This window comes from Schistocerca americana, chromosome X (genome assembly GCF_021461395.2).
Source record: "Schistocerca americana isolate TAMUIC-IGC-003095 chromosome X, iqSchAmer2.1, whole genome shotgun sequence".
Lineage (NCBI taxonomy): Eukaryota > Metazoa > Arthropoda > Insecta > Orthoptera > Acrididae > Schistocerca > Schistocerca americana.
This window is the reverse complement of record NC_060130.1, coordinates 999,458,922-999,480,136: the sequence shown is the minus strand read 5'-3', so window position 1 is coordinate 999,480,136 and position 21,215 is coordinate 999,458,922. Positions and strand designations below refer to the sequence as shown.

At 42.9% G+C, this 21,215-nt stretch overlaps 1 protein-coding gene across 1 annotated transcript in view; it reads left to right on the top strand.

The window, feature by feature from the left end:
• Window positions 1-11,741: 11,741 nt before the first annotated feature.
• Window positions 11,742-21,215, top strand: part of LOC124556440 (homeobox protein SIX6-like) — a gene marked incomplete at its 5' end in the record, with an annotated part of 330,503 nt that continues 321,029 nt past the window's right edge. The window contains one exon of the mRNA XM_047130390.1: window positions 11,742-12,352. Coding sequence (XP_046986346.1) covers window positions 11,742-12,352 — 611 coding nt within the window. The remainder of the gene's footprint in view (window positions 12,353-21,215) is intronic.

Genomic DNA, 21,215 nt, shown 5'->3' with positions numbered 1-21,215 from the left:
AGATTGAACCAAATGCAGGACTTCGATTCATTAGCGTAACTATTTTGTCTACTAAAACGAGTTTTTATGACGCATTTATACGGCATTTATTGGGATACTGATCAGGTAAGGACATTGGCCGTTTACTAAGAAGGGTAGTGTGAACTGTAATAGACCTGAAAGTTTTGACAGCTTAAACCTGAGTGCTGGGTTTGGTTCGGACCCGGACCCACGCCTATTTTCCTCGGTCCGTCGCACAGCTTTCGTCTGTCAGCAAATTTACAGTGGCGTGGACTCCGTAATACAGTGTAAAGTTACTTACTTGCCTACCTCGATGAAGACTGTGACAGTAAAGTTAAACATATGCGAAGAAAGGCACCGAGGTATGTGGCGCAGTAGTTGAAGTGTTCAAATATCCCTCTGGCCATGCAGATTTAGGTTTCCAGTGGCTTCCCTTAATCGATTAATTCGATATACTATGATAAGGAAGTGGCCGATTTCCTTCTAAGTCTTTGCTCTTTTTCCGCTTCAGCTCCGTTGCTAATGAGCTCGCCTTTGAAGGGGCAATAAACCGAAATTTTCATTCAGACTTTTCAAAGAAAGGGAAAAAATTCGTATAACCCAACTTACAAAATAACAACAAATTTTCTAAATGGAGGGCTGTATGAACACTGTCGGCCCCATACGTATTAGCCCTTCAGAAGAAAAGAAGATTCCTGTAATGATAAGTCAACTGAAGCAAATGTACGGTTGTTATCCAAACTTTCTATCCGTTAACGTAATGGAGAAAACTACTTAACTTGTGACATAATAAGAAAGCAGTTTTTTAACATTCTCAAAGTTGTCTGCCAAAAGAGTGCTACTTCATAGCTTGTGCTGCATTTATTGGGATACTAATCAGGTATTAAGGTTCTGCTGGTAGGAGCCAATCACTATACACGTGCGAATCCAGCGTTCTGGGTGGAGGGTGTCACCATTAAATCTCTCTTGACAGCCCTCCCTCCCCCCCGCCTCCCCCCTCGCCGCCGATCTCCGCATAGTACAACATATACCTACTATTTACATAATAACAACAATTAAATACATTTAATGTCTTAATATAATAATAACAGCACGTTCCTCACATCAGCCTTCTACACACTTTACCATAATGTCCAAGAAATGATAACTAAAAACATATATGTTTTAAGAAATGCACGTTAATATTGCTGTATTGAATTTTACACATTCATTCCGACCGGTTTCGGTTTTCGACCCTAATCCAGTGACTATACCAAATAGACAAAAAGGAACAATACACGTTACTCTCGAAAATTACACAGTCCATGGTAGTTAAGTACTAAATATCATACATGAAGGTAATCGAAAAGAAGTACTTAAGAAGAATGCTACAGAAGAATGCCATACTACAGGGCATATTATGACACACATCAACAGCTACCAGTGACATATTGTGAATCATTCAGTTGAGATACGTAGACTGAGCGTCATGGATACTGCAGCCCTTAAAAGATATTACAATCGATCATTTATAATCGATCATTATAAAAATATCCAGCGTATAATATATTTTACGATACAAGATATTCACAAATTCACATCTACGTATTACCAGGATGTTAAAATAACGTCAGTAACGTCGGCCTAATATGAGCACCTACTAGACGAGGAATTACCCTACATACATGTGAAATACCGTATTGTATTGAGTTCAAAGATGAAGTAAAAAATCGAAGACTACGGTATTACATATAAGAAAAAAGTATATCAGATTGGTATGGCTCTGAGCACTATGGGACTCAACATCTTAGGTCATAAGTCCCCTAGAACTTAGAACTACTTAAACCTAACTAACCTAAGGACATCACACACACCCATGCCCGAGGCAGGATTCGAACCTGCGACCGTAGCAGACCCGCGGTTCCGGACTGCAGCGCCAGAACCGCTAGACCACCGCGGCCGGCTCAGATTGGTATGAAACCAGAATTTTTTTCTTGCATATGGTGCAATGTCTAAAATCAATGAACAAAGAAACCTACGAAGCGTTACCAGTACGGCCGATAGTCCATTCACGTGGGCAGGCCTTCACTCAAGCAACTAAGAAGTATCCTGTGTTAAACGTAGCTTGCAGTTTCTAGAATTCCTTGCCATTTTCGAGACACTTTAATTTCTACGCTACTTTATTCTCCGAGAATTAGCTATGTTATTTGGAAATTGATGTAATTACTAAATTTTACTTGTGGGCTGGATTGATAAACCGACGACAACTCTCTTTCCCCTTTTGGTCTTTATCTTGACATTATACCAATGGTCACAGACATCGAATTTTTGTCCTATGAAACCTCTATGCTGGGAGCGGTATACAAAACATTGAGGCTCACAATTATGCAGGTAGTAGTGTAACACGAGTATTTGTTTTTTTATTGGCGTAGTACACTTACAACATGCAGCGACAAACGAAGTTCGTGGCGACTACACTGTCTGCCAAAAAAAGGTGAAGCTATCAGAAAGGAAAGAGGAAACAGAATGAAACTTCACGGAGTGAAGAGGGGATGTGATATTATTTCAGTGCTTACAATATAGAGACAAATTTACAAAGAACTAGATAGTATGAGTACAGTTAATCGGTATGATGATGCACCCTTTCTGGCCTGCAAGTGTGTACTGATTGAGTTGGAAGGGTGTGGTGAAACCTCCTGAGTGAAGCTGGCCCACAACTGCTTAACTTCTCCTGAGTACTGGCACTGCGACAGAGCTGACGTCCGAGCAGGACCGACACGTGTTCTGTCTGGGGATCTTGCTGAGTAGACAGTTCATACAGGCGCGTTCCATGTCCTGAAAAATGGCGCCAGGACACTATCACATGAGAGGTGACACATGAGAACGTAGAATGATAAATGCGAATGTTATTTCTGAATAACAGAAACATCTTTTATACACTGAAACGCCAAAGAAAGTGGCATAGGCATGCCTAGACAAATACAGATATATGTAAACAGGCACAATACAGCACTGCGGTCGGCAACGCCTATATAAGACAACAAGGTTCTGACGCAGTTGTTAGATCAGTTAGTGCTGCTGCAATGGCAGATTATCAAGATTTAAGTGAGATTGAATGCGGTGTTATAATCAGAGCACGAGCGATGGGACACAGCATCTCCGAGCTAGCGATGAAATGGGGATTTTCCCGTGTGAACATTTCTCGAGTGTGCCGTGAATGTCAGGAATCCGGTAAAACATCATATCCCCGACATAGCTGGGACCGGGAAATGATCCTGCAAGAACGAGGCCAGCGACGACTGAAGAGAATCGTTCAACGTGACAGAATTGCAAGATTTCCGCAAATTATTGCAGATTTCAGTGCTGGGCCTTCGACGAGTGTCAGCGTGCAAACCGTTCGACGAAACATCATCGATATGGGCTTTCGGAACCGTAGGCCCACTCGTGTACCCTTGATGACTGCACGAGACAAATCTTTACTCCTCGCCTGGGCCCGTCAACACCGCCATGGGTTTGTTGATGACTGGAAAAAGTTGACCGGTCAGACGAGTCTCGTTTCAAATTGTATCGAGCGAATCGACGTGTACGGGTACGGAGGCAACCTAATGACTCCACGAACCCTGCATGTCAGCAGGGGACTCTTTAAGCTGGTGGAGGCTCTGTAATGGTGTGGAGCGTGTACAGTTGGATTAATATGGGACCCCTAACACGTCTAGTTTCGACTCTGCCAGGTGACACGTACGTAAACGCGGAGGCGGAAAGGGGAGAGAAGAAACAAAAGTCATGAAGAAAGGGGCAAAAATGAAAGCTTCTCATAGATTTTAACCTTGTGGTTCATCAGATACCATGATCCCGATTTTAAGGCTTTGTAATGTTCCCTTTAATATGAAATCTGTCCCACGAGTGAACAAAAAACGCGATCTGACCGTTTACTTTTTATGCTGCAGGGACCAGGAAACTTCTCATAATGCAACGTAACAATTAAGCAGAATTTAAAGTAAATTAAACCAAGATAAACTGCAGCCCAATCTATACAACAGATCTCATGTAGCTGCTCCCTATCTCTCTTAATGAATCACTCCTTATAATTGTGACTTGCGCAATGCAAATGAACATGTCCACTCAATCCTACAACGCCTAATAAATTGAAATGAACTCTTCTGATAACAAATTATCGAAGTCTTCATTGCTACAGACTCGTGCCTTGAAACTCTACTGCAACGCGCACGTATCTTGCTGCCTGGGAATTTAATTTAAAAATGAGCAAGTTCCACCATTCCTGAAGGCATTTTATTCTCTTTTGTCTTTAAGTATGATGAAACAAAACGTAGTTCGTTCGTGAACGAAGTTCTCGAGTGAGCACAAGCGAAAATTTGAATAAAGGTCAAAGGAAAGAAAAAGAACTTCGTAAGAATCCCAGAATATTTGACTACTAAATATATGTTACTCGTATACTGTGTAGGAAATAAGTACAAAATCTCATGTCTTACATACAGCTGCCCTTCAATTGACCACTTGACTTTACGTGACCATACAAAAAAAAAAAAAAAAAAAGGTTCAAATGGCCCTGAGCACTATGGGACTTAACATCTGTGGTCATCAGTCCCCTAGAACTTAGAACTACTTAAACCTAACTAACCTAAGGACATCACACACATCCATGCCCGAGGCAGGATTCGAACCTGCGACCGTAGCGGTCACGCGGTTCCAGACTGAAGCGCCTAGAACCGCACGGCCACACCGGCCGGCATACATTTACAAACGGAGCGAAAAATAGCCTTACATTCACATTAGCACCGTTAACATTATTTAATGAACGCAGAAGCAATGAGATAAGAAATCCGCAGCCCCAGCTGACTGAACAGAAACTTGATATTGATTCCATGTGTTCTATTGCACATATGAGCTTTACTAAGTGACTAGCATTGTCCACATGAAAGACAACCGCAAAATCTCGCGTAAATATATCTGATATTCCCCGCAACGTGTAATTACGCAAAGACAGTGCAAGAAATGAACCATCTCGCCATAATCCAGAACGATGTCACTTCAATGAGCTTAGTTCTTTTGTCACAAGGCAGCCCGTCTCTATTAAAAAGGGTCGGCACGCCTGTACAGCACCAAGCAAGGAAGTAGTGTGTGGCCCTTTATCCACATGCCACGTGCAGCTTACTCATTCTCGATACGATTGGCTAGCTAACCTCAGAGTGTAAGCAAATTCCTTAAAACATGCATTAGCAGTTTCCAACTAAGGACAAAGCTACTTTAGTAGACGGAAAAGTGACTAGGTTCTTTGAGACATGAATGTGCTTATCGATTCGCGTTTGAATGCATAGCATAGAAGTCGTTTACAGCAGAAGGCTTTCAAGCAAAACTAAAACAAGTGAAAGTGGAGAAGAGTGGAGCATTTGTTTTACTGGTGAAAGAGAGAAATGTTATTTTTTGAAGAAAAACGTAAGGAGTTCACAAAAGGAAGTGCTACAGCTTTATATTAAATGAAGAAGTGCATTGAATTGTGGGCAAAGTAGCTAGTTTCAGAGACGGACAGCAGCAATGGAGATGCAGTTTGTGAATGTTTTTGTTTGCAAATGGACACAACGGCTAGTTAAGTGAAACCTTGTGATACGATTATGATTAGGTGACTGGTAGTTGATCTGTGATGTGAAGTATTGGAGTGCATTAGCACGTAGCAGACGATGAAGTAGTCTGTGGTAGTCACGTAACTAGTCTGACCGTAGCCGTCCTAATTCGGTCGTATGAAGTTCTGAGGTTATCAACTTGACGGATTTTGGAGATGCAACGCACACAATCGTTCGCCGTTATGTCAAACCGTCTAGAGTTTTCACAACTTGTGCCATGTTGGACTAAATCTTAGCAGCAGAGATTTGGCAGAACGATTGACTACACTACTTGAGACTTACTTATTGTTTATTTTAATCGGCAGTAACTCGAGCCCCCATTAATAATGTAGTATCCCAAATCAATAACTCGCGTGGAATACTTATCTTGTAGCCGCTTGTAGTCCAAGGTGCAGTTCCACGGCTTATTTTGTCTGTTTCAGGTGATTTTTCACTTTATTAAATAGTAACCAGACACTTCAAATAATATTGGTTTATTATTTTTCTGCCGGCCGCGGTGGTCTTGCGGTTCTAGGCGCTCAGTCCGCAACCGCGCGACTGCTACGGTCGCGGGTTCGAATCCTGTCTCGGGCATGGATGTGTGTGATGTCCTTAGATTAGTTAGGTTTAAGTAGTTCTGAGTTCTAGGGGACTAATGACCACAGATGTTGAGTCCCATAGTGTTCAGAACCATTTTTTTATTATTTTTCTGCTCGTAAACAACATGACATCAGTGCACTGAACAACTGAAGTATATTGGTGCCCCTGTGAGTCGGTGTTGCCACCTTCACCATAGGCAGAAACAATGCAGTGCCACCTTGTGAACTTACACACACCTGTCGCCTGCTGTGCTGAAGTGTCTACCAAGACTCGCCGGCCTGTTGCTGCCCGAATGACCCCACTTCACCCGAAGCTGCCACTTTTATTTTAGCGGCTAGTGTTGTAATTTCCGAGGCGTCAAAAAAAGTCCTATGTCAGAATTACCACATTCCTTACGATTCAGATTAAGAACAGTTTAAATTTAAATAATGTTGATGGCCAATAACGCAGATAGTTCAATACATCCGGATGACGTTACGAACTATTCACAAAATTTCCGTTTCTGGTCGCACGCAAATTGTGTTTGTAATGCTTTGATTGAGCCAGGCTCAAAATAATGGAAAGGGCTAGAAATATACAAAAACAAAATCACTAGAAACATAACAAAATAAACATCGAACAGAATGTTATCATGTTGTACATGAAACGATTCCGTTTGATCAGAGGATTAAAAATGGCCATTGGATTTGGCATAATGAAAGTTAGGTGAGGTTATTTCCGCAGTACCGCGGGGAAGTGCAATAGGACCGGTATTTGTTTAAAGTGTACATAAATGACTTAGTAGAAAGCGTTGGGTGCTCTTTAAGACTGTTTGCAGGTAACGCTGTTGTCTTATTACACAGTAGCAGCGCCAGAAGGCAGTATCGATATGCAGAATGATCTGGAGAGAATCGATAAATGGTGCAGGCTCTGGCAGTTGACCACGAACGTAGGGAAATGTAAAATATTGCGCATACGTAGGAAAAGAAAGCTACTACTGTACAACTACACTATTGATGTGGAAGTGCCGGAAACAGTATTTACCGTAAATTATCTAGGCGTAACTAGCCAGAGCGACCTTAAGCGGAATGACCACATAAGACAAATAGTAGGAAAAGCAGATACCAGGCTAAGATTCATAGGAAGAATCTTAAGGAAATGTAACTCATCACGAAGGAAGTGGCTCACAAGGAGCTTGTTCGAGCGATTCTTGAACTATTTATCAACCTGGGATCCCTACCAGATAGGACTGGTAGGTGAGATAGAGAAGAACGGCACTTTTCGTTTAATTTGCACCAGAGCGTTACAGAGATGCTCAACAAACTCCAGTGGCAGGCGGTCTACTACCATCATTTCGAGGGTGTACTTTCCGGAAACAGTCGGACGACACATTACTTCCTTCCACATACATGTCGTGCAATAGATCACGACTATAAAATTGGTGAAATTAGAGTTCGTGAAGGCGCTTACCGACAATCATTCTTCCCACGCGCCATTCGCGAGCGGAACAGGGAAGACGGGATAAGTTAGTGGTATCAAAAGTACCCTCCACCAACCCCATTAGGTGGCTTACGGAATGTGGTGTAAATGAAAGTTACTGACATGAATTTATCGATGTTTTAATTAATAGTAACTAAAATATTGTCTTTTAAGTGTAACTAGTTGTCACAAGCGAGGTATTTTGACCTCCAGCTTCGACTGAAATACATCACTTGTTTCAAAACGCTTTTCTAAAAAAAAGTGTCAGAATTAAGATAAGCTGTGTTCTCATATCAAGCTTTGTAGTATTACTTGGTGGAAGCCATCTCCCATAAATCCTAGGCCGGCCGGGGTGGACGAGCGGTTCTAGGCGCTACAGTCTGGAACCGCGTGACCGCAACGGTCGCAGGTTCGAATCCTGCCTCGGGCATGGATGTGTGTGATGTCCTTAGGTTAGTTAGGTTTAAGTAGTTCTAGGGGAGTGATGACCTCAGAAGTTAAGTCCCATAGTGCTCAGAGCCATTTCAACCATTTTTGAACCATAAATCCTATTAACTAACGTCACTGCGACTTAGAGGTAGTTTTGACTTCCAATACAATTAGTAAAGCTGAGGATAGTTTCTAAGAGAGAAACCAAATACCAAATACGGAAACTTCAGTCACACGAAGAAAACTGATAAAGTGAATATAATTAAATGGGTCAATATGAAAAGGGATGGATAATTTCAAGCAGCTTCGTGTAGCGGCCAGAAGCGTCTGTTATGTTGCACCAGTACCACCTTTCACTGCGCAAAATTTTGGTTATAACGAGCAAAGCAGTTTTCAGTTGAAGCCATCGATCTGAAATAGATCGAATTGTCACAGTCGACATCGGTTTATGAAAAGCGCAGAGAGTTGAATAGAATTACATCTCAAAGCTTGTGTGTCGCATCCTGTGGATACATGTTCGGAAACTTCTGGAGGGCATAAAGACAAGCAGAAGTCATCCCACACGCGGCGACAGATGTCCCTTCCCTAGTTGAGATATCATTCAAAATTGCACCGCTGTTCTTCATTATTTTCTGATACTGTATTGGGATACTGTAGAGAGAAATAGGAAGGAATATCATCTATAACAACCAGTTTAATGTTTTTCTGGATATTAAGAATCTCTTGCCGAGCAATGTGATCATGAGGAATAGCGTTCCGATCTCTAGTGGGATTTCTCTGCAAGTAAGAAGAACTTCAGTGTCACCTGTGACTGTTTAGATCTTAATCGAACGAGGTCGGTGTCTGTCCTTGGCGGGCTAGAAGAACTGACAGACCCTTCAAGATACCCTGGTTACAAATTTTGAACAATCAGTTTCAAGTGAGGAATATAGGAAAGTACTACAGTCCGCTACGTATCCTCCAGTAGGAACCGCGGAGGTAAGATCAGCCTAATTGCATCGCTCACAGAGCGATTTATGCAGTCATTCTTCCCGCGCTCCAGAAACACATAAGAGGTAAAGAAAGACTACCATTTGGTAGAAATTCATCACTCACCTCACCGTGGTTTGCAGAATAATCGTGTAAGTATGGTTGCAGAAGTTCTCGCGAGTTTCTCTTATTACGGGCACCACAGTTTTCATTAACGGTACACGGATTACAGTAATGAAGCAGATCAATGGAACGTGCATCAAAATTATGGGTGCATTGTCTCACGGAGCAGGTGCCTCTTCCGTGGGATCAGGTGTTACGCGACAAGAGCTGACGATGTAGTACTTACAGATAACTTTTCCTTCAAAATGGTTCAAATGGCTCTGAACACTATGGGACTCAACAGCTGTGGTCATTAGTCCCCTAGAACTTAGAACTACTTAAACCTAACTAACCTATGGACATCACAAACATCCATGCCCGAGGCAGGATTCGAACCTGCGACCGTAGCGGTCTTGCGGTTCCAGACTGCAGCGCCTTTAACCGCACGGCCACTTCGGCCGGCTAACTTTTCCTTGACAATGACCAAAAATAATACTATATTCGTAGCGCATTTGTATACACACAGTGCTGAAGTAACACGACGGCATTCGACCTCACATCTCGGATCTTGTACGGGACACTGTGAGATTACGTAGCTTTACGACTCAATTAACTGGAAAACGCATTGTAAGTAATGAGATAACGAAACTTAAATTACAACCGAAATGCTGTCAGAACTTACGAGATGAAAAGTAGTTAGGATGTAGTTATCGACAGCATTCGGCTCTCGACGAACTACGATATTTCGCCTCACCGTCCAAGAGGTCATTATACACTGATTGGACCGGCCGGGGTGGCCGAGCGGTTCTAGGCGCTACAAAAAATGGTTCAAATGGCTCTGAGCACTATGGGACTTAACATCTGTGGTCATCAGTCCCCTAGAACTTAGAACTACTTAAACCTAACTAACCTAAGGACATCGCACACATCCGTGCCCGAGGCAGGATTCGAACCTGCGACCGTAGCAGTCGCGCGGGTCCGGAGTGCGCGCCTAGAACCGCGAGACCACCGCGTCCTAGGCTCTACCGCTACGGTCGCAGGTTCGAATCCTGCCTCGGGCATGGATGTGTGTGTTGTCCTTAGGTTAGTTGGGTTTAAGTAGTTCTAAGTTCTAGGGGACTGATGACCTTAGAAGTTAAGTCCCAGAGTGCTCAGAGCCATTTGAACCATTTTATACACAGATTGGAGGCTCGTTAGAACAGAGATTTATCAGAAATCCTGAGTGAGAGTATCGAATGATTCGGCGTAGCATTGGTCTGATTATGCTTAAAGATTCCACGAGCTATCTGCGTAGGGATGGGGTGTCAGCGAAAGGTGGAAAATTTGTCGAATTTTTCACACGATTTCATTGGTTGAGAACAGTTAGTAAACAAGGTATACTTAAGGGTGTATTTCATTTCGATAACTGTGCCTAAGTTCCTGAAGATGACGCCATAAAAGACTTCGAAATCAAATGCAAATAATGTAAACAATGAACACAGCTGAGTGGAAAATTAGTATGTGGTTGAAAGGAAAATAGTTTACAACTGAAGTTCTTCATCATCCAGAGCCATTGAAGCAAAAAGAAAGTAAAGCAAAGTCTTACTGACGATAATAAACTTCACCAATTACTATAGCGTCCATCGTTTCTGATCTGTGGTATGCCGTTCGGTACACATTGCGAGAATAGACGTCGCAAGTCGTCGAGGACGGAAGACTACACAATTCGTCTAGGTGTTTCGGTTTAAGGGTGTCATTGAAATGCTCAAGAGAATGTTGTGCACTGCGGAGGGGCTTACTCACGAAGTTTCTAGAGCTCACACTCCAAAATGACTCGAGACACGTAGTGTTTCCTGTAGCGTGTACCTCGCATAATATCCACTACAAAAGTACAAAAATTCGAGCTCGTACAAAGGGGGCACCTTTTCCACTATACGGACCGCAGATGGAATAAGAAAGGAGGGGGATGATACCGGTGCGCAATGTACCCGCGACCACAAACCTCCTGTTGTTTGCGCAGCATAGATGTAGTCGTAGAAATGGTGTCTGTAATTTTGAGGCAACGGGTCGGCGAACGAAGCCGTCACCTCGGCGCATCCCGAGAGAGACGTTTTATTTGACACGGGCCCGCGAGCGACGTCATCTTGGCGCCATGTTAGAGAAACCCCGCCCTCGGTGTGTGCGGAGCGCCTTAGAGCGACCAAACGGCACTTCCGCATAGCGACGCCTAGTGACAGTGCGCGCACTGACAAAGGGTGGAGAGGTAACGGATGCGGTCGCTTCCCCCACTCCGGCGCCGGCGTCGGCTCAGCCACCGGCTCGTTGGCCGGTGGACGGCGATCCCACCATTATTCTGGTCGGCGCGCGATTGGCTGGCCGTCGCCATGGTGACGGCCAACGGGAGGCGCCGAGCGGCGGAGGCGGCGGGGCGGCAGCCGGCGGCGTGCGGCGTGCGCCAGTAGCGACATGGCGCTGGGACTGGGCGGACTGAGCGCCGCCGCCGCCGCGGCCGCCGCGGCCGCCGCAGCCGCCGCCGCCGCCTCCGCGCAGCACCACCAGCTGGCCGCGCCGCCCCCGGGTCCCACCGTGCCGCCGCCGCCGCCGCCGCCGCCGCCGCCACCGCCGCCCCCGCTCGTGCCCAGCCCGCTCTTCGCGCTGCCCACGCTCAACTTCACCGTCTCTCAGGTGGCGGCCGTCTGCGAGACGCTGGAGGAGTCGGGCGACATCGAGAGGCTGGCGCGCTTCCTGTGGTCGCTGCCGGTGGCGCACCCGGACATGGGCGCGCTCAACCGCTCGGAGGCCGTGCTGCGCGCCAGGGCCATCGTGTCCTTCCACGCCGGCAACTTCAGAGACCTGTACGCCATCCTGGAGCAGCACAAGTTCGCCAGGGAGTCCCACGGCAAGCTGCAGGCCATGTGGCTCGAGGCGCACTACCAAGAGGCGGAGAAGCTGCGCGGCCGCCCCCTGGGGCCCGTCGACAAGTACCGCGTGCGCAAGAAGTTCCCGCTGCCCAGGACCATCTGGGACGGCGAGCAGAAGACGCACTGCTTCAAGGAGCGCACGCGGAGCCTGCTCCGCGAGTGGTACCTGCAAGACCCGTACCCCAACCCCACCAAGAAGCGCGAGCTGGCCCAGGCCACGGGACTCACGCCCACGCAAGTGGGCAACTGGTTCAAGAACCGGCGCCAGAGGGACCGCGCCGCTGCAGCCAAGAACAGGTAAACAGCCCCCACTAAAACACGATACACGGAACGAAAGGAATCTCCCGACCCGATAACAGAAACACGAGCACAAAGGACACTTACTGACTCCTGATACGGAACTGTGAATGCATTCCCGTCTGTAACCTACTCCTCACTTCATCTCTGTCATTAAAACCTCTTCGTCTAAAGACGATGTAGTCACGGTTACTCTAGGGTGACTGCCGTCGCTCTCGAAGTTTGTACATTCGACATAAAAACGCTATTAGCATTAGTGTCGTGTCACCGTTTGTTCGTAAACTATTTTTAACACTCACTATCTCGTGTAAGAAAAGTCATCTGAAGGTCAGAGCGTGTCAGCTGATTCAATGTACGCGTAGCCATCTCAACAGCGCTGACTAAAGTGTGGACGAGAAATATGCGTTGTATGCCTACTAGGACGTGAACCGTTTCCAGAAACGAGGTCACAGCAAATTTACAATCGAACGCCACACCGTACACAGACTAATTTTGGAAACATCGAGAGAATCGCTAGCTGAATAGATTCCGTTCGGCTATAGTTCTCCCATTTGAATGCAAGTTTATTGCCACGCGTGACATGCCGCGAGTTCAGTCACTAATGGTGTCCGATTTCTCTCCACTCTCTATTAATAGACTTGCAAACTTTTTTGAAATACCAGTTAAAGAACAACCGGTGCCACCCGGAAGAACTTAGGCGGGGTAGCAAGTCGTCCAAACCGCATCTCTGAGCTACCACTACCACATAGCTATGCACAATCAAAGCTGAACGTGAAATAAGTGGACGGAAATGTGAAAACCATTCCCGCAACATCAGCTGTTGAGATTTTCATACCTTGGGCACGCCCGAAATCTCGAAGCCAACAATAAGAATAGCTGCAAATAATCTCTTCTTATAGTACTGTAATATTGAAATTATTACATTTACAAACCGTAAATTTTCTTCGTTTCGAAGAGGGTGAATACCTATAAGAACGGTATTAAGTTTCCCAAATCACTGTTAGAGCTTTCCTATGTTCTGACACCATCCAATAGAAAATAGAGGCGCTCATGACAGCTAGCGATTCCCTCATAGAGCTCGATTAATTGTTCCGATGTTTTCAGTTTCCAGAGCTGGCCGGCCTCCCCTGGTGAAGACGGAACATAGCTGCGGAAAGCGTGCTTGTCGGCCGCAGCTGTAGGTGGCGCATCTGTTGCAACCGGCCCGCGCTCCGCTCAGTCGGCTAATCCGGCGCTAACGAACCGTTGTCACGCCCCTTCCACAACAATGATGTATGGTGGGGTGCCCGCCGACGCCGTTTCACGCATCATTATTAATAAGGCCGAGTAAATATTGTCAGTCGCCATTGTCGCGAGTTTACAGCGGCTCTCGCGCCGCGGCTATGAATAACCTAAAGGCAACACAGACTTCATCCTTCCGTCACGCCGTCATCGTTTGTAACAGGGTCCGTGCGTTCGCATATCGTACAACTACGGCTCAGGAAGAATTTCATTAATCTGAAAAACACTTCTGAGGTTTTGCAGAATGATGACATTCCATCGCTGTTAAAATCCAATATTTATCTCGGCCGTGCTCTATGACTGAATACATTTTATCAACGAAATATGTGTATTTCTGTTTTGCCAAGCAAATAGCTTCCGGTATCGGCTGAATTCCTACACTAAAAAATAGAATCACCTATATGAAGCTGATTTTAATTACGTTGTATGCGCCTTGAAATTTTGATATATTGTCTTGTACAAGTATTTTGCACCTGAGATACAGTCAGTTTAAACGACAATGGTTAACTGGAGAGTTCTTTAATAAAATCGAGAGAAAAACATATTTTCATTACAAAAGCTAAATAATTCTTCTTTTCACTTCACGTTGCCAAAAACTATGATTTTTCCTGGAAACATACTGTAAAGCACTGAGGACGTTTTTTCGTCCCTCCGAGAGGGATTTGCTACAAGTCATATTGTTATAACGTATTTGATTGATATAGTATGTTCTTTGACCCCATGCCACTAATATATATGATGCAACCTTCACCTATTGACTTGCCAGGAATGTAAATTAAAATTTCTGCACGCATCAAACTTTAACTCATACATGTATGTGATAATACAAACGAAAAGTAAACCAAATCACATTTAAAATCCCACCAAATTATAGGAAAATTGTATTACAGTCTCAACATTTAGAAATTAGACATTAAATACGAAGAAATTCCTAAAGTCTCAAAAATCGAACGATTAAGAAAACTACTGCCTTTTATACGTTTGTATCAGGCGAAAGAATTTTGTTATTAAAAATTAATACGACTTTTAGTATAATCGTCACACATGTGGTATCAGCAGTAGCAACTTCGTTACTGAGTTGTATTTTTGATGTAATAAAAAATGAGGTACTTTGTTTTGGCGCTACTTGAAGGACAAAGACGCAATCGTGACATACGTAAAAATACGAGATTTAAGAAACACCATCCTCGTATTTTTTGTATGTAAGAAGTTCATAGACCAGGATATTATTGAATACTGTAGACAGAAAAACAGGACTTGCTCTATCGAGGCTTTTAGAGCGTAAATGGTGATTGCTGCAGTCAAAAGTAGAAACGAATAGTACGAATTTACATAACAGAAAGATTTTGCAGGATGTTTACCAATAAATCTGTTTTTCAGAATTACGTTGGTAGCTGAGGCTGATAACTTGTATGGACAGCCCAGCTCACTAATTTTATTTCCTGAAGAAAATTATTATACAGGAACCTTATTGTACGTACATATCAGTTCCATTTAAAGCGAAGCAGACAATATGCGTCGCCACTAATTTTTTTCCTGTTGTTTTATGTTGTTCAATATGTGATTTTTCTATAAGACAAATACTAAATCATTATTGTTTACATTTTTCCGTGTGAATATTTTTCAAGTACATTTTTGCTGTCTTTCTTTATATTTTGAATTAGATGTCGAATCTTTGAAGTAGCTGAAAATAGAAAGCCAGCCAGTGTATGATATGCGGGTAACTAAACGACCCTACATCTGAATTGATGAACTGCAATTAATTGTTCGTGGGAATAATTGCATAGCGACAAAGATAACGATAAGTAACTAAAGACATTGAGCTAACGGTTTTAAGCGCTATAAATATTTTGATAAGAAGTTTAATTTATATCTCATGGCATGCGAGGTCTTAGGACTTCGGCAACTAGGCATATCTGATTTGAGGGGCACAACCGCTAATTCCCAGGTGTCAATCTCAAAATATGTTACTGTTCGAATTTCATACTACACTAGAAATTGAATGAATAATAGGTCATCGGCAAATTTCGCATCGTCTTGAATATTTGGCGCGCAGTAGCAGTCTTATTACCAATATGCATTTATAGACACAGGCGTTTTTGCATCCGTACACCGTATATCTCGTGTCCTCGCTTTCTCGCTCTATTTCCCCAGTTCTATGTGTTCATTTAGAGTTTTCTATTGCCAATGAGAACGATGAATGTTCAGTGTCTCGAACCCGCCGCTGTGGCCGATCGGTTCTAGGCGCTTCAGTCCGGAACCACGCTGCTGCAACGGTCGCAGGTTCGAATCCTGCGTCGGGCAGGGATGTGTGTGATGTCCTTAGATTAGTTAGTTTTAAGTAGTTCTAAGTCTAGGGGACTGATGACCTCAGATGTTAAGTTCCATAGTGCTTAAAGCTATTTGAACCTGTGTCACGAGCGCCGAAAGCGTAATATCGGCCGTACGGAGACTTAGGCTGAAGCTCACGGGTAGCAAAGCCAAGAGCTCTGTACGACAGCCGCAGTTTGCATGTGGAAATTAAACTCAGGTGGCGCTGAATCCGCGGCCCGTGGCCCGCGGCAGACACTCGCGTGTGTCTGACGCACGTAGCCATAACTACCTATACGAAGTAGCCTAAGCACTCACATTTAATATGTTAATTATTTTATATATTTACCGAGTAAATAAAACTCGATATTCAGACAAAATAACTTATGAAGCAGTCTTTTCTCGACAGTTCTGTTAACACCAAATCGTGTTCATTACACATAGGAAACGAGTAGAGTTCAAGAAGCAAAGAATTCTTTTTCATTTCGTTTATTGCACAGTTAAAGATCTGTTGCTTACAATTTTCAGAGGTCGTAAATTTTACAATTTTCGCCTTGTAACAACAGAAATTGTTCCAATTTACGTACTTACTTTATTTATAGCACAGATTTTTATCCAAACTGAACAAATTAAAATAATAATGAATTAAATAGAAAATTTAGAAAATTATAAATTGTAGGAGAGCAGCAAAATATCACCCGGTTTCAGTGTCTATTATTAAGATCTGTACTTGATGTTGCTTCCACAGCGCTACCCAGTTGCAATGTAAAGGTGTAGCCTTACCCTCCAGAGTATAGAAAAATGCTGCTTTATGCTTATCAGATCCATTTTAGGGTATATAACACATCGATTAAGGTACTATGTGGCTGAAGGTGAAGCCTATTGAGCTTTTAAATCGATTTCAATTAGTGGAAATCAATAAATCGACATAAAAATGATAATAAAAGGGGAAAATATTTATTTTCTCCGCAGTAATAAATCTGTGAGTGCATAGAGGAGGATTCCGTATAAATTTTGATTTAGGTGTAGCAGATAGATATATAAAAATATATTTATCGAATACCTTGTATGACAAGTTTCTTCTTCACTTTCGCAGAAATGTTGGTAAAGTATATCGTTTCATCAGTTTACATTTACGGAGGAGCATATAAATAAATAAGTGAGAAAGATCGAGGGAATTTGTCTGCTGATTTTGAAGCGAATTTCCCGTTGCTAATATTAACAGTTCCAATGCAACGCAGGCAGAATAGGTCCTCAAATGTTCCATTAATTATGATCACAGTACGTTTCTTTAGTAAAGTATCCCCTTGTAATTAATTATCTTATTACCTAAGTACGTTGTATATAGGCAAAACTGTACAGTTAAAGTAAATGTACAAACCTGAATAGAACCACATGTGTAGTGACATGTTGACGACGGCGATGACCTATGATGCATATTGTATGGCTTCATAAGTTGAGCAGTTTCATACTGAAGGCTATGAATCCCCTGAAGCGGCGAACACAATGTTGGCATTGCTATTTTTCTGCAATGTCGCCAGTCAGCGTGACTCTAAAAAGCTGAATTGCATGATTTTTTTCTGATAACTTACATTCCTCTACAAATGGAAGTGATGAACACGCCGTCTTTGATAACTTACCAATAGACACTTCTATTTAAACAAAATTCAAATTCTTTTGTTTTTTAAATATGAGTTTTGATATCTTGAGTGATGAAATTATTGTGAGACTAAGACGGCTAGCCAATTTCTTCGTAAGGTCTGTGTGGCAACTTTGACTTCGAAGTGAGCTAATTGCTTTACGTACATTGTAGTGGGACCTCATCTCCTTCGTCACCGCGCTCAGAAAGGCCCCCTGATTCTGCCAATTATTCATTCTCCAACAGTAACGGCAGTATCTTTCAAGCAGCAGAGTCACGTACTACCTTACAGCGGTAAGCAATCACGTTCTGTCCGTGAAGGTTGCCGCTTTACATAGATTTTTGGGAAAGAAATTACGAGCATCTAGCGTCGATTCCAGTTTACGACTGATGCATATTCACGTCGAAAGAAATGCTATCAAGAAATGACTAATAGCTGACCGCTTAACTTTGTACATCAGGTAGCGCAAGTTCTGAAAGAACACATTCGATAGAAACATTCATATTATTGTGATCGATAAATATGAAAATGGAAGTAACAGAACTCGATTAGAACTCTCGGATTCTTTGGAATATCATCCTCACGCAATAAAATATCTCACAATACCGTTTATGTTTTAATGTATTTCCTAACCTCCGTAAACTGTTGACAAAATATTGACTTTTTAACCGTTACTATTTAGAGTTCAGAAATATTGCCATTTACGTACCACACGTTACTCTTAAAGCTATGAAATATTTGTCGTAAGGCTGTGATACTCTGGCCGATTCACGTAGGCAGTCACAAATAGTAGCCGTAACACTAACAGTAATAACAGTTCACATTTAGAAAGGACATCTGTTTCGAATCCAATTCCTTAACGCAGTACACATAGGCTTTTCAACAGTCTTGTAAGCACACAATTTTCTTACGTATTGGGAAGTTTTGACAACACCGCTATGGTGTAATCGATCTTCACTCTTCCGTTAACTCGATACAGTCTGATCCAATGTATGTAGCGAGACGCGGTTGAATAGTTTGCATTGTAACATCGGACAAATCTACATGCGTGCTCAGAATACTACTGTGAAGTGCACGACAGAAAATGCATCGCATCGTACAACATATAACGGTTTCGTCCAGTTTGATTCGAGTATAGAACGCGGCTACGATGACTAATTATATTTCTCTGTGCACACTGTAATTAGTCTTAATTGCGTTGTCTCTACGAGAACGATACGTAGTTGGCTGTAATATATTCCTAGATTATTCATTAAAAAGTGGATCTTGAAACTTTGTAACTACGTTTTAGTGTGATAGTTGGCGTCTTTCAAGTGTCGTTCAGTTCAGGTTCTTCGGTATTTCGGTGACGCTCTTTCATGGTCAAACAAAACTTTGACACTTTGACCTTTCACGCTGCTCTTTTTGTCTCTTTTTGACACGCCTCGATCGTCCTGTTTCGTATGGGTCCCAAACTCTTGAGCTTTATTCTGGCATGTGTCATACGAGAGGTTTGTATGCAATCTCTCTGGTAGAGTTATCGCATTTCCCCAGTGTGATATTCACGACTGTGCCTCTGTGTTTATTCTATTCAATATCCAAATGGTTCAAATGGCTCTGAGCGCTATGGGACTTAACATCTGAGGTCATCAGTCCCCTAGACTTAGAACTACTTAAACCTAACTAACCTAAGGACATCATACACATTCATGCCCGAGGCAGGATTCGAACCTGCGACCATAGCAGTAGCGCGGTTCCGGACTAAAGCGCCTAGAACCGCTCGGCCACAGCGGCCGGATATTCGATATCCCCCTCACTTGCTTACACCCAGGTATCTCACTCCAACTACGGTTCATTGATATTGTAGTTACAGGATGATAAATTTTTGTGTTTTGAGATGTGGCCAATTATGCATTTATGAACTTTAAAAGCTAATTACGAATCGTTGCACCACTTAGAAGTCTGATCATTATTCGACTGAATATTTGTGCCACTGCTTTTTACACGGTTGTGTCATTTACAATGATAAACATTCAGAGAGGGCACGTACTTCGAATCCAGTTTCCTTACATAGCGTGCAAACGCTTTGTAACACAAGCGGCGGCCTTGTAACTATGAAGTTTTCATATATATTGGTCATTTTAGGTAAAACAGCATTGGCGTGATCGATCGTTCACTCATCGTTTGGCTCAATAGGGACCTTTCACGATGTATGTATTAGGCCGCGGAAAAATGTTTTGCATAGTATCAGCTGGAAAAAAGGACAAGTAACGAAACACATAGACGGAGACAAACGAGCAGTGGAGGAAGATAAATATGAGGAGTGATAGTGATAAGTTTTGCGGTGTCCGCAGCGCGGCGGCAGCCTGTGGCGGGCGCTGAGGTGTCGTTAGCCGCCGCCTGCCGGCCGCTCAGCCGCACCGCAATCTCTGCCACCGCTCAACAACTGTGCCTCAGTACTTCTCGTTTTGAGTTTCCGCGATACATGACTTTTTTAATTTAATTAACAGCTGCATAGAAGCGATGTCGCACTTATAATTCGACGGTGTAAGAGAAATTTCGGTTCTACTATAGTGGTAATATTAGTCACCTTAACAACTGATCACATTAGGCTGACACGTTGTGGAAGAACGAGCTACCATCTGAAAACGCACACTATCACAAGAACCATAATGCCTCACAAAAAAGTTAGAAATCAGTTCATAAATTAAAAAATTCAAACTACGCTGTCTTCGTTTACTTCACTAGGCTGTTCTCTTGTCGGGCACCTTCGCAATCGTCGCCGCACATTATGTTGAGCTACGCAGCGTCCTTGGCCAAACGCTATTGATCCAAAAATGTTCGTGTCTGAAAATGTATATAGATAAAGGGATAACTACTGCGCGGCAAATAAACCAGAAGAAGCAAATTTTGCAGGTGCTCAATTATTAATAAAGAAATTCAGTACCAAAAAATTTCTGAGACTAAGACAAGGACATTGCACAATTTAACACGCTGTACGGGAACGATGGCCGACAAGAGTACTGCTAAGAGAAATAAAACAAGACAATTTAGTCTCAGTTTTTATTTATTGACCGATGTGTAGGTTTTATGCTACGAAATGTTTCGCTTCTTTGATCGTCTGTGTCTCAAGATGGAAGCTTGCTCTGCCGAACATCGCCAGTTATAATGCGGTCAAATTTTAAGATACCGACAAGTGTGTTTGAGCAGGAATACTCTCCTAATAGACTATTTTTTTCTCAGCCGATGCGTGGCACTCCACCGTGATGTGAAGATGCAGAATTTAGCAAGTGGAAAAACACAAGGCAATAAGTGAAGACTGCTATGCACTAGGACCCTGGCGCTGTCTGATGTTTCTATTCATTCCTAGATACAGATGTACATAAATGACCTTCCAGGACATTTTTTGTGAAAGACCTAAAAAAATACTAAATCGATTACATATTTAAACGGGGAAGGATGAAATTTTCGAGAACAAAAATGGGACTTTTTTTGTTAGTATCTACGTCACATATTTCTCACGTTGTTACCCTGAATTTAACTGTTAAATTCGTTTAAATTTCCAAAAATTATCATTTGGAACCTCTTTTTACTGTTGCGCACCGTGGCACTCAAAAAATACAATAGGTGATCAGTGATTCTTCTCATTAATA